Source organism: Gymnoscopelus microlampas (assembly GCF_963454915.1).
Source record: "Gymnoscopelus microlampas genome assembly, chromosome: 18".
In the NCBI taxonomy this organism is placed as follows: Eukaryota; Metazoa; Chordata; class Actinopteri; order Myctophiformes; family Myctophidae; genus Gymnoscopelus; species Gymnoscopelus microlampas.
The window spans coordinates 15275822-15291033 of NC_139955.1; the positions used below are offsets into that span (position 1 = coordinate 15275822).

General features: G+C 39.4%; 1 protein-coding gene across 1 annotated transcript; it reads left to right on the top strand.

The window, feature by feature from the left end:
* The first annotated feature begins 2856 nt into the window (after nucleotides 1-2856).
* aga (aspartylglucosaminidase) lies at nucleotides 2857-15193 on the top strand. The gene is made up of 9 exons (XM_084085795.1): nucleotides 2857-3134; nucleotides 4665-4818; nucleotides 7713-7825; nucleotides 9207-9319; nucleotides 11650-11758; nucleotides 12160-12235; nucleotides 12853-12960; nucleotides 14083-14216; nucleotides 14703-15193. Exons 1-9 carry the CDS (start codon nucleotides 3017-3019, stop codon nucleotides 14801-14803), a joined length of 1026 nt encoding a protein of 341 aa, XP_083941921.1. The 5' UTR covers nucleotides 2857-3016; the 3' UTR covers nucleotides 14804-15193.
* The last annotated feature ends 19 nt before the right edge of the window (nucleotides 15194-15212 follow it).

Consider the following 15212-nt stretch of genomic DNA (forward strand, 5'->3'; position numbering starts at 1 on the left):
AACGTATTAAGAAACAGTAAGAAGAATGAATCATGATTTTGTGCTACATGTTTTGACTGCCTCAAACAGACAAGGCCTCACACCTTGATCATCCTTTGACCTTTGGTGCTCCCAAAGCGGGGTCCAGACCACATGGGTCTGGGACATTCTGTACCAGAGGACATTTGGACAAATCCATTTTGACAACATCTCACATTTAACTGCATCCTGAAATGTATGGGGATTTAATTCTAGATGTGCACACATACGTGTCTGCAAAGGCATCCTGCAGCTTCACACATTCATGTTAATCCACTTTACTCATTTAGTGAAGCTCCTCAGACTACAGACATTGAACATTGATCCTCTGCAGCCAATCACACGCTAGTGTGTTATTTGTACAGCCCCTATCGCAGCAACATCTATCTGGTCAGCAGCCATCTATGGCAGTCAGTAAACATACCACTCATCACACAATAATTCTACAAAGAAGGTAGCCGCCTGAATTCCCACATGTCCACATGATGGGCTTATGATGCTATCAAACCTTATTTATGCTCTCTCATACGACGGTGTCGCACAACAACAAAAAAAGCAGATCTACAAGCTAACAATGTGTCCAATCTGCGGCTTGTGGTGTGTAAGCTTGTAGATTGCCTTTTTTTTAGGGTGCTCGGGTGGCCCAGTGGTAAAGTCACTGCCCATCACCATGGAGGTTGTGGGTTCGAATCCATCGCGGTGCATCTAGCTTTGCCGAGCGTCTCCACGAACACAACTGGCTTGTGTTCGGGGGAGGGAAGCTGTGCGGAGAGAGTGATATCGGTCATTGCACGTACTCCTACGGGCTGGGGCGGCACCTGTCAGTGGGGAGTGTTGGGCGGGGGGAGGAGTAGGACGAAGGCTCTACGTCCTCCTGGTGGGGGCTCCTCACTGGCAGGTGAGTCAGTAGGATACGGCAGCAGTGACAACACAGAAATGTGTGTAGGGAGGAATTAACTCTAAATGTAATAAAAACATAAAAAAGATTGCCTATTTTTGCCGTGCGACACTGTCATAGGACAAAGTATAAATTTGGCTTTGCTCAGACCAACGGTGACATTGTCTTTACATTTTCAAACAGCTATGAAGGACTTTCTGAAATGACTTTACTGCCACAAACAGCCCTGGGGATTGATGAAGTTATCATGCAAGGGCGATTTCACTCAATAACACAGGTAAAAGTAATGACACACAGTCAGTCTCTCGTCTGTTCACTCTCCATCAGATGCCGTGTCAAAAGAACGACTCGCCGTTGTTTAAGGTAAAAACCAATGAATAAAATATAAGTGAAAATTGTATTTTCCATATGAATAATGTAAAAGTGGTCGACATGTTCTTCTCAAGGTTATATTGTTGTTTCTTCTCCTGCCGGGACTGCTCTTTGTTCATATTGGCTATGAAATGAGACAATCCCATTCTATCAACTGTTTTCTGTTCTCGGGCAAATTCTGCCTCCTCCCCTGGACTACATCATTCCAGGAGACAGAGAAAGGAACATCCAAAAACCAGCAGGTGTTATACGGTGTCAATGCACTGCCATATGGTATGCCTGGAAGGGAATTCCACATTTTTGACTAAAGCTTGTTTTGCCGCCCTTCTGCTAAAATATATAATACATTCTATCAGGCAGAGACATTAGAGGACCCAAGAAAAAATCGGAAGTTGAGGTGCCGTGAAGCGAGAAATTGTATGTATGTATGTGAGGGTGGCAGTAGCGCAGTTCATATGGATTTATCTTAGGGAAATGGAGGGACACCAGTTCAAGTCCAGCACAGATGACAGTATGGTCCTGTTTGGAGGCAATAATCCCATCTTGACAGGTTTAAGAAGTATTAGCAAGTACTGTAGAAGTTAACCACAGACTGTAAGCTCTAAATACTTTGTCATGACAAATATTTAAAATAACAGGTGAACTTATACATGTAGATCTATATGGCTGTCTTTGAAATAAAAAATATATAATTGAAAAGTTTGATCATTTTTGAAACATTTTGATAATTTGACCAAAATTGGGACACTATGGGTCAATGTCGGTAAAAGTATCTTTAGAAAGAAACATTTAGAGTGGAAATGAGGTAGAATAATATTTTCTGAGAAGTAGATGTATTTCTTGTACAATCCTTTGTGTCAGTGGTGACTCAGGGTTTAATACAGTCAGAGCTGTAACCTTGACATCCTACTACAAGATCAAGACCCAGGCCTAGTTCAGGAACAGAACAGGTGTGGGGAAGGAAGGCTCTCAGATCTTCTCCTGCTATGAGAGGGTCATCCCAGTTAACCCAAACAGTCATTGATATTTACAATAAAGTGGCCAAACTAAGAATTCTATTCGGATTCCACCACACAGATTATCAACCTACCCATGAAAAACTGCTCATTCTCACTGACATCATCACATGTGTGTGTTTGTGAAATACATTGTTAAATAGTTTCCTGTGTTTTACTACAGAGGAGTAGTTTGTTTTGGTTGCCCAAAAACATCCCGTCTACCAAAACAAACAAACACAATACAGAAACACAATGCAGGTAAACACCACCACCCTACTCCAGTGGTAGATAACTGCTGGTGAAGAGGGTAATGATGGGTAAAAATGTAAATATTGTTTAAACACAGGGCAAAGTTACATACTACGTCTGGTGTAACAACTTTTTGTCTTAAGTACCAGACAAAAGATAATCAGTTATCAGTTATAGGCTGTTTATGCAAATAATGAAAGCAGTCAAAGCACCATATTACTATGCCACAAAAATAGCTACCAGATTGTGTGCATCGTTGCAGTTGGTATTTCACGTACTGGCCCTTTAATAAACAGTACCACCCACTCACACGTGACAAAATAAGGAAGTCAGAAGTTATCGTCAGTGTTACTTACTAATAGTTTGTTTCTTTGCAGCCAAGTATTTGTTATATTAGCCTATTTTGCTACACAATTGGTCGATTGCAGAAGATGTGCTCGTAGTGATTGCATGAAAACGGAACGAAGACGAAAAACCTGGAATGTGGCTTAGAGTAAACATGTTGACATCACTATGTTTTATTTTACTCTTTTCATCTGGACACGCGTTATTACCTCTTGTTGTCAATACATGGCCCTTCAAAGACGCAACAGCGGCAGGTATTCATGTCCGTGCATTAAATGCCTAATCTACAATGCGACGCGTTGAGCTAGCAGATTGGTAGCCCTGAAACATGACAGTCATGGATTAACTTCAACCTGGTGTTTGCACTTTCTCTATATACGGCCCGTACAGCTACATAAAATTTCAGATTTCAAATATAAAGCTCTTACCCCATGGCCACGGATGTTACAATTCTGTACTGGCCCTCAGAAGTACCCGTAGCTTCCGTATTGTTAAATAAAAAGCATTTCAATCCTATCGGTGGCCATTTTCAACTACGCGACCCTATCGGATGGGAGGTGTATCGCACTCTGATACATAATGGGTAAAGTGCAACAAATACTAGATTGAAGTTCATCCATGACGGTCTTGACAGACGTATAATGAATGGCATTATAGTTAAAGCAACTATAATGATGGCTAACAAAGTGATTATTAGGCTGATGGATTTTGAGGAGATCACTTAATCTGAACATGTTGGATTTTTTTTTCTGAACATAAATGCAGCATGGGGGATAGTTTTTTCATTTAGGCAGTGGTGGAAGAAGTACTCACATGTTGTACTTAAGTAAAAGCACCAATACCACAATGTAGAAATACTCTGTTACAAATAAAAGTACCAGTATTCAAAATGTACTTGAGTAGAACAAAAGTATTTGCATAAAAAAAAGGTACTCACTATGCACAATGTCCCATTTCACAAGTTTCTGAATATGTATAAAATCCTTTGAAAATAGCAGATATACAAGCTCACAGTGTGAGCTTGTAGACATATAGGTCTGAAGTGGTTAATGTATGTTTTACAAAGTAAAGTTTAAAAAAATAATAGTGGAGTAAAAAGTACAATATTTGCCTCTTGATATGTAGTGTAGAAGTAAAACGATTGAAAACTGGAAATACTTTAGTAAAAAATACCTCCAAATTGTACTTATGTACAGTACTTGAGTACATGTACTTAGTTACTTTACACCACTGCATTTAGGTATGTGTCTGCTAAGGTGTTGGATATCATCAGATAAAGAGTGCAGCTCTCCACATGGTCATCATCTGTTATCTGACCAACAACAGGCACCATATGTTTCATCTTAGACCAACAGGGTGCCATTATGTGAAAAGCCTGTATTAAATACCACCACCAGTTCAGGCAACATACAATCTGATGATGGTTTGATGACTGAAACATTACTTGAAACTAGCCCTAGTGTGTAAAGGGACTCGTTGTAGTGTTATAGGGTGTTGGAATATATAAAATACTGAAATTATTAATATAAAAAATGTATTTTACAGGGTAAAAGGAAATAAGTCACCAACCTGTGTCTCTTCACATTCACATTCTTCACAAGTCCACCCTAAGTGTACCCTATGCCTATAGCGTCTCAATTCTGGGCATGTCATAATAGACCAAGTATATTTTGCTGCCAATACTTTTGGGCCTTTTACTCAAGTAAAATTTTGAATATGGGACTTATGCCACTTTTACTTGAGTAAAGCAAATCTTAGTACTTCTTCCACCACTGTTTGTGTAGCTTGGAGTACCCTCCAGTCGGGCGGTTCAGTGCTGGATGCGGTGGAGAAAGGCTGTGCTCGCTGCGAAGCAGAGCAATGTGACGGCAGCGTGGGCTACGGAGGAAGTCCTGACGAATCAGGAGAGAGCACTCTGGACGCCATGATCATGAATGGGTGAGCATCAGCCACAACATGGTGGCATGTTAAACGTCCTCACTGTTGGCCAGAAACATTGTACTGTATCGTCATGTTTCATCTTTTTATTTTAGTAAATTAAAGGCTATTTTATACTTCGCATTGTGAGATTGTGTATCAGCAATTCTTGTTAATTTTTGGTCTGTGTTTAATAACCAAAATGTCCAAAATAGGGATGCCAGGTTGAAAGTGGTTAAGTCTGTCTTAAGTTTTATATACATTAACTGATGGAAAGTATTAACAAAGAGCTTGTGACGAAACAATAACTACATTGGAACCATTAGAACACACTTCCTTTTTTTCAATTTCCTGAAAAGTAAAAGTTTTGTTTTCCGCACATACAAGGTTTCCGGCTGATAGCGATGATATATAACATTTAAACGTAGAATATGCACATCCACACTCTAATGACATGGTGCTGAACTGATGAGAGGGCTACTAAAAGACAGATAGTCTGCATGCTGCTATTTTGCTATAGAGATTATTATTTTAATTTAAGAGATCAACACTTCAATCTACGGTACTTAGGGTCTTTGTGGACCTGAGCAGATTATCAAACAATAGATAAATTAGAAAACAAAATAAATTAACTTAATTGACAAGATGTTAAATGTACTCCGAACATTCAGTCATGCTAATTGGCCAGATAAATCAGTGTAAGCAGTACAGGCATGGTGTAAGGGAAGAGATTAAATATAGATTCATAAGGAAGGTCCCACCAAGTAAAACTAGCCGAAATAGCTAATCTACAAGGTTGTAGATCTTTTATTTTCACAATTTTTTGAAGATTTCTGAATGTCTGAAAATGTGCCCAATATGCCTATAATAATCACATGCCCAATATATGGATGCCAGGTTAAAAGTGATTTTTCTTTTCAGTTTTTTAAGAGGTGCCATTATTTTATAAAAAATATATTATTTTTGATAAACCAATTACTCCAATTGACTGTTAAACCCCTACTAATGATGCAGCCTGTCTGATATGAATAGGTATAGTGTTCCACAGTCTCTTGGCAGCAAAGCCTGGTCACATTTGGTCACATAACCAAGCAGAGCTGGCATCCACATTACAGGTCTCAGAGAACACCCAGGCATATAGGGACTCAGTAAATCCTTTTTGTAATTTGAAGTGAGGCCATTTAAAGTTTTAAATGTGATCAGTGAAATTTTTAAATCAATATCAATATGGCATAAAACTGGCAGCCATTGTAATTTGGCTTGCACTGGAGTAATGCGTTCATATTTCTTGGTGCCTGTTAAAAATTTGGCAGCAGCATTCTGCACCAGGTGAAGGGTGCTCTGACGGATAGCAGCAGAAAGAGCATTACAGTAGTCTAGGTAGGGACAAATAAAGCATGAATAACTTTGTGCAAATCAGTCAGAGACGAGAATGGTCAAATTTGAGAACATTTCCTTAGCTTAAAGAAGCATGAGTAGAATCAGTAGATGACCCTTAAAATAGAGATCTGATTAAAAGATGACAACCAAGTTTTCGGTCCACCTGATTAATATTTTTGGTCAGTGAACCAAGCTTAATGTGAAGCAGGCTGCTGGAATGTGTTTGACCAATTACTACAGATATGTTTTAAAGAAACGTTTTCTAAACTGCTGGAGTTATTAGACTGGAAAGGAAGATACTGTAGCTGTGTATCACCCACATAACAGTGATCGGGGACACACGATGGCTCTGGATGATCTGGCCTTGAAGTACACCACAGTTAACCCCAAGAATCCCCCAAAAAATGGATGCGTGGTTTCCTCTGCAGTCCATGTGTGAATAATGTGTGTGAATGAGTGAATGTGAAATACATTGTAAAGTGCTTCGGAGAAAGGCGCTATATAAATGCAGTCCATTTGTTTCAGCATTTTGTTTTAGCATGAGTCCGTCACAGCGTGAACTTTTAAACAGGTAGCTTGACTAGCTTCAGACATACGGTACATAATTACGTCGTAGAAATTATTTCAGTACATATTTTCACGTTATTTCCTGCCAACAACACAGTAGAAATATTATGTAGTCATAATTATGTTTAATTGTTTTACATGTGGATGCAAACAACACGACAGGTGGTCAAAATCCATTACATTTGTGTCGATGGAGGATACATACAGTAGATGATTATTTGTGGGATAATAGTGGATTACAAATGCTGTTACTGTCAATTGAAGTTACATTACAAGAGACTTAGTTTTAATTAACATTAAGCCTAAGAGATATAAATACATTAGGCCCTCGGGCTGGTTGATTATATCCCTTTAGGAGGAGAATTCTCAGTGATTATTCTAAACTTAATTTCAAGTCATTCCAGTACACTGACTGCATGCAGCATGACTGCTTAGTAATTTAGAAGATTACCTTGATTAATCCCCATGGGTAAATTGTTTTTTCCACTCGGTTTTGTTTTTACGCAGTACATGGTTAAGTTCTGGTATACGGTTAAAATGCTGTGGTTTTAACTGTGGGTTTGGCTTGGTTAAAGTCTGGGTAAGGACCTGGGAGGGAGATTAGTCAATGATTTGTTACCTCAAAATCCTGTATTCTGAACTTGTGTACCAGGTTCAAGGGTCCCCACCTATATATGTATATTGCTACATTTTACATCTTTCTGTCCCCAAGACAAATACCCATACATCTAATTCAATAAACAATGTAAAGAGAGAAGAAATAAAGACATGGCTTTCCCGAAAATAGCTGTGTTTTCAACGAATGTTCGCTTATCATGACGTGCCCAGAAAAGGGACTGTAGGGTTCATGAGGTTAAGTAACATAATATACATCGGGTCCGCGATCAGAGTCTCACGACCCCCTAATGGGCCCCGACCCCACTGCTTGAGAACCACTAGTTACTGTGGGTTGTATTTTCTGTGTGCAGAGATACGATGGAGGTTGGCGCCGTAGCGGACCTGAGGAGAATCAAGAATGCCATTGGAGTTGCCAGAGCTGTGATGGAGCACACCCATCACACACTCCTAGTGGGAGAGTCAGGTATGGCACGAGTACTGCCTGATAAGAACAGTCACAGCTACTGATTAATGGCATTGTTTGACATGGTGAAATTTAGACCGTTTTTTTGTCCTTGGATAGATGTCATATTAGGAGGATAAGGTTTTACATTAATTGTTTCAAGTTTTGCAAGGCAAGTACAGTATATTTATTGTATATAGCACATTTAATACATAAATGCAGGTGCATTACATAAGGCATTTAAAGACAAAATGAATTTAAAAGCCTAATAGAATAAAGAAACATCAAACGTCATTTTATTGCAACCATAGCTACTATTTTAGTGTCCCAACACTCTAGGAAGAGATATTTTCCATTAGCTTAAAATCTCTGTCTCTGATGTCAATCACCAGGTAAATTCGAGCTATCCACAGCCAACCACCGAGGCACAGAGCAAGTAGACAGAAATGGTGCCATCTAATAGTGAGCGTTAGTGAGGAGCAATACATGGGGATAAGACTGAAAAAAGTGTTCCTTTAATACCGTCATGGTTAAGACCCTAAACACTTTAAGTAGAACACACCCATTTAAAAAGGTGTGTTGCTCTGTATTCTTGGGAGTTGCTGTCAGCCCATCACATGGGATCCTTTGTTTTATTATTCTGATTTATTTCTTGGCAAGCACCCCTGTCTGGAAATTGCCATTTTTGTAGCGCCGGCACACTACTACTAAATAGAACAGAGCCCTGTATTCTTCTCTCCTGTGTTTCGCTCTTAGCTTTCCTACCGTCTGTCTCTCCTACACAGTCTCCCTCTTAGCTTTCCTACTGTCTGTCCCTCCTACACCGTCTCTCTCAGCTTTCCTTCCGTCTGTCTCTTTCAGCTTCCATATAGTCTGTCACTCCTACATTGACTCTCTCTCAGCTTTTTCCTACATTTTCTCTCTCTGTCCACCTCTCAGCTTTCCTATGGGGCTTGTAACACCCCCACTACTTATACTGTAACTGGACACACACACACACACACACACACACACACACACACACACACACACACACACACACACACACACTAGAGTCGAGGACCACAACCTTTTTGGCACTTTGACCCATTGTGTCAGAGCTTGTGAAAAATATCCTAGCATTAGTGTAAACCAACTGAAATCAGTGGATCCACTAAGCTGCAACTGAAACTGTTAAAGATTAGTAAAAAGATTAAACAACAAATTACACTGTGTACACACACACACACACACACACACACACACACACACACACACACACACAATACTGTATTAAATCATAATACATAGATAGATCTACAAATTTGATAACATCCGTCCACACCTTCCTTTGATTGTATTTTCTGAAATGCAAGGTCAATGTCGGTCTGGAATGCTCAACTTGATGTTTTCCCCTTTCTAGCTTCTTTGTTTGCTGAAAACATGGGCTTTATTGCGGAGGACCTGACTACCAACAAATCCATGAATATTTTCACACAGTGGCTGAAAGGGAACTGCCAACCCAATTATCGCAAGGTGCGTGTTTTTCTATCCATGCCCGTTTCCCTGGCTCCAGGCGCTGAGGTTCTAAAAGACTGGTATTAAACTGGGAAATCAGTGGGCCTGTTCCAGCAGTCAGTACAAAGATAACTTTGGTGTTGGATGTGAAGCTTTTCAGAGCCACATTGTTGCTTCTTTTAAAAAGTCAAACTCTTTTCTAGAATTACATTCTATGCTGCCATAACATGGATAAATAGCAACTTTGGATTTTTTGAATGCAACCATCATTTACCCACAGCATTGCAAGTTTGCTGTGTGTGCGTGCTTCTAGAAAAAACTATTCTACTATAGACACATTCACAGGTAAATTCCCTATACAACCAAAATCCATCACTATAATATAAACCTTCTCTGCTTATGGAACATCTTTATTCTACAAATAATCACTCCAAGTGAAAGCATCCGTCACAGTCCAGGGTAAAATCAGGCACAGGTGTGCATCAAGCAAACAAATTAAAATACAGCAGTTGAAGTTGCCAGGATGAAGTCATTACCCCGTTTTTACTTTTAAACCAGTTGATTAAAAAGAAAAGGGGAAAACAACATGTTGCTGAGGTCTTTGTTGACCAACTTTACCTGTGTTTTTATAATCATTCTTCAGCAAACTTGTCAAAGGTTTTCCTTTCACATCTGTGAAACTTTGAATAAAACAGACAGCTGCATGAATAATGCATGAGCACACCTTCATGAAACAGACTTGTTGATCCTAACTGGCTGTTATCGGTGGTATAATCAAACCCCTCTGGTGCAGGAATGGCTTCCGCCAGATGGCGGAAAATACTTTTAAGTCAGCTTTGAGCCCCCATATTAAAGTGTATAAGCCCCAAAAGGCTGTGGTTACAGTTAATTTAGAACAGATAAAGGGAGTTGTTAAGCACGACAAAAAAAAACTAACTGATGTAAAAACACTGTAAGCCATGGCCTCGTGGCTTATTGCTTTTTTACAACTGTTACCAAATATAAAGCAACATGAAAATACAGTCCAATAAAATCTGTTTAATCATAATTAATGAAGAAAAATCCTGCACACTGCTCTTATTCAGCAGCATCACATTTATTCAATACTTCAACAAGGGGTGGATGAACTATATGATGAATCTATATATAATCATGATGGTATCATTTCTGTAAGGCACTCTTAATGAAGGTCCAGAAGGACCGAAATGTCAGTGTAAGTGTTGAATAAATGTGATGCTGCTTAGCAAGAGCAGTGTGTGGGATTTTTCTTCATGTCATTTGATACTGTCCAACGCACCTGCACCTGAGCTAAGTGGATGTGCAAATATCTCCTTTGAAAATAACAATTTCACTACAAGAATTATTTGTACAACAAAGTAGTCCCTGACTGCCTGCACAAACAAGGTGGCTGCTATCCCCCATTACTGCATGGAAGCTCCCAAATACTGTTAAACTAGCCATAAATGTGAATTAATCTGTATTGATTGAATGGCCCATTTCTGGCCTAAAATGTACAACACAATCTGATATTTTGTTTGGCATAGTAATACTGATGTAATACGGTCACAGGTGTGTATTTTGTAGAGCATTTTTAAATGGCTTTGAACACAGCTAGGCCAATCATAATTAAGGAGCTGGGCTACGGTATATGTTTTTTTCTTGACTAAATTAACCATGTGGCAAAATCTGAATTTTACCTACAAAAAGGTTTCGTAAGTGCCGTGTGAAAATTATTCATTTAACCTATTCACCCGGATTCCATTCTACTTGTGAACAATATAAGTGGAATACAAATGACTGAATCCTTCACACCTCTTAGCTTGTATCCGAGGCACCAATGGTCATACAAGAGCAGAAAAGAACCTCTTTCTGGCAGTGAATGAGAAAGTTTGAGTTCAGAAAACCATTTCAAATTACACCCCACCCACAGCACTCCACTCTCAACCAGCAGCCATGGTGCTGAGCTCAATAGCCCAGAAAACGTGATTTTGACTATATTATATTATACTGTTCCGATATCGAGCTGCTTTGGTAGTCAAAGTTTAAATGGCGGGTCTTTATTTTTGATGTACATAATTGACCGTGCGTTTAATCCCAACAATACGAGACTGCCAGCTCCGTTTTAATTTATTGCTGTGGCGTTTAACTGGCCGTGCTGTGTAACAGCTGAAATGCTTGATGACAATGGCTTTTGTTTCGTCGCATCTCATCAAATTTGAGTAATTGTCTGGGAGAGCGACATTCTGCGGTGCATGTGTGCACCACCACATTAACGTCATTCCAGGAGCTGTGGAAATGAATCGAAAATGAAAGATGACGGCTTTCGTATGTTCTCTGTCTTCCAACAGAACGTTTTTCCCAATCCGTCCAAGTACTGTGGACCTTACAAACCCAGGGCCACCCTGAGACAGAGCAGAACACAAAGACACATTGATATACACTCCCATGACACCATTGGTAGGTTTTATGTTGTGGGTGGGAGGGGGGTCAACCTTCTCTCATTACTTTTAAGTTGCGTTTCCAGACCAATCCTGGTATTAAAGATTCCCTTTTACCCTATCAGGGCACGATAGAAATCAAGCCTGGATATTAACTGCATGCAACTAGTATCTTTGTCACTATAGCGGTTAAATCAGGGACTAGACCTGGAACACAAGGTGCATGCAGTTAACTACCTGGTAGGACAGTAAACCAGCAATACTAAGGTTCATGGTAGGATATAATACCAGCAGTACTAAGGGTCATTGCAAGATAGAAAACCAGATGTACTATGGATCCTGGCAAGATAGAAAAACAACTGTACAGGCCAAGTAGAAAAGAAAAAGCAGTAATTAACTGTTTTTACCTCGTCATACCAGGGATGATTGCGATGGGTGCAGATGGTGGCGTGGCAGCAGGGACGTCAACCAATGGAGCGAACCATAAAATTCCAGGGTACATATGAAAAGATCTTAACAAATGTTTGAGCCACCAACTATATCACTACTACTACATTATCTAATATTGTGAAACATTGAGCATGAATGCTGCTGCAAGGCTTTTATGTCGATTTGTATGCCGTTTTATAGTGCATATTTTCAATATAGTTATTTTATACCGCAGTGATTCCCAAACAGTGGATCGGGACCCTTTTTTTATTTTTTTTATTTGTATTTCAAATAGAAAAAGAAAATTCTATAAAAAAACTCTAAATTTCTATATAAAAAAATGTAAGTAGTAGTGAAAATAGCAGATCTACAAGTTCACAATGCACCATATTGCAAGCTTGTAGATATTTTCACTTGTTTGGATCTCGGGGAGATCAAATTTATCTTCTGGGTCTCGAGCTAAAAAGTTTGGGAACCATTGTTATAGGCTATGAAGGATGATGTATTATTATTCATAGTCACGTGGTGTTTTAATAACTTATAAGCATCCACTCTGTTAAGTCTGTCATAATATATGGGTAGAGTCGCAAAAAAACGAAATAAAAAATATATGGGTAGAGTTTAGTGCAAACTAAAGGTATACAGTATTTATCTTTAAGCACTGATCATGTTCAAATCCTGCAGGCGTGTAGGGGACTCTCCTATCGCTGGCGCCGGGGCCTATGCTGACAGCACAGCAGGTGGCGCCGCAGCCACAGGAGACGGAGATGTGATGATGCGTTTCCTTCCCAGGTAAACATTGAAGAAACATCCTCGATTGGTTCCAGGACCATTGGACCTTTCACAACACAATTTTCTCTTCAAACTTTTCTTTGAAATTCTCGAAAAGGATATTTTGACACAGGTCTCAAGTGACCTGCAAGAATCAAGGGATAAGGGAAATAACAAATTATAGCCTTTAGAAAATTTCTAAAAAAATCTAGCCTTAGAATTTATAATAGCTTATTTCTGCCATTAGCCTCTCACTGCAAACACAACACTACCATTTGGTGACAAGATATGAGTAACTCGCCCCAAAAATGCCATTTGTACATCCCGAAAAAGACTTTACATTCAAATAATGTGGTTGTTGGTTTCTCGGGTGTGAAAATAACCCAAGGCAGAAGTGTTTTTTTAGTCTACTCTATCCAGGGAAGGTTTGCTGTGAACGCAGGTGAAGGTTTGCTGAGCACTTCTCTGCTTTGTGCTCCGACAGTAAAGATACATTCACACCTGGGAATGGCCCAGTACAACCACAGTCTTCTACAGATGGCAAATGAGCAGCTCTACTGGAGCAGTTGGGAGAGAAGCCTCAAGGGTACCTAGAACATACCATAGGTTGTTTAGGCTGAAAGGGGCATTACTCTTCTTAACCAGTTAGACCCTATTTTATATTTCGGCTATTCGAAAATAGCTGATCTACAAGATCGCGGCGCGTTGTGAGCTTGTAGATCTGTTGATAAAAAATGTAATAAAATCTTGAAACCTAAAATGACATGCCCAAAATACTGACAGGGTTAGATCTCCTTGCCCAGTTATCTCCAAGCATTCTGGAGATTCAAATAACAGATTTCAGTGCACCAATGAGAAAAGCATGATATAAATGGGAGGTCCAAAATCATTACCCCTCTGTTTAAGGAGTCATGTGACGCATTGTAACTTCAGTGTTATATATATATGTATGGCTGCAATTCTCAAATAAAGTAAATTAATCCTCTTTAGATGTGTAGTTTATTGAAGTTGTATTTATCCCTCTGGTTAATTAATTCTATAATTATTGTTAGCGCGACACGTTCATGACTGTTCATCTGATTTGGTGGCTTTGAAGGACCTCTTTTAGCTCCCCTCATACTCTCCATGTTTTCCTGCCAACAGTTTCTTGGCTGTAGAGCTGATGAGGGCAGGGGTAGATCCCTCAGCAGCCTGCAAGACCACCATTTCCAGAATCAAGAGGCATTACCCAGAGTTCTTTGGGGCCGTCATCTGCGCTAATACAACAGGCCATTATGGTGAGTGTTTGGATTCACGAATACAAACCGTTTAGCTGCAGCCAAAGATGCCACAAAACATGCCAAAGTAGCATTGGCCTTGTTGAACGTAGAGAAATCAAATTGTGGATTTTGAGCTAGAGGCGCATGGGTGAGATTTTGCCCCCACAAATACGTTTGTGGGAATGTATTCAAGTTCTTGGTTAAATGATAAGACTTTAAGACTGGGGAAGCATCTGTCATTTTAGATTTCTTTGGCTATTCAAAAATAGCAGATATACAAGCTCATGGCGCGGCACAGAGTGCCGTGCCATGAGCTTGTAGATTTGCTATTTTTGAGAAATCGTGAAAATGTGTGCAAATCTTTGAATATATATATTATTTAAACTAACCTTATTAATTCAAATCTTTGCTTCTGGGGGTCCCTGGAACTATAATTTGACATAAAAATGTTTTTCTCTAGACAGCAGTAAATATAATGTTGCTTTTTCTCTTCATTCATTCCAGGTGCAGCGTGCAACAAACTTCCTGGTTTCTCCCAGTTTCGCTACATGGTGTCTGACTCCCAGTCAAACACACCGCTGCTGAAATCTGTGGACTGCTTTTAGTTAGCCTACCATTCGTACATGCCCAAGACAATTATCAATTATGTTAATTGGTAATAATATGTTTTATTTTTACTCAATAGTGCTCTATATGAAAGTTACTTCACTTATTGACTTGACAAATTACTGCAGATAATCACAGCCAAATGGAGGTACTACACAGACAGAATCATCAAGTGAATAAAACAACACTTATAAACACAAATTCCTCTCCTCTGTGGCTGCGGATGAATGATGAGCCGTAATATTTTGCATTGCAAATGTGACACACAGATGGCACATTCCTTGAAGTGAAGTCATTGTCTAAGTAGATCAGAAAAAGTAGGCACTGCATAATTAGACAAGCTAGTCCTTAATCGTTTAAGCCTTAGATACCTAAGGGATCAGCACTTTGTTATAGCATTTTATCATA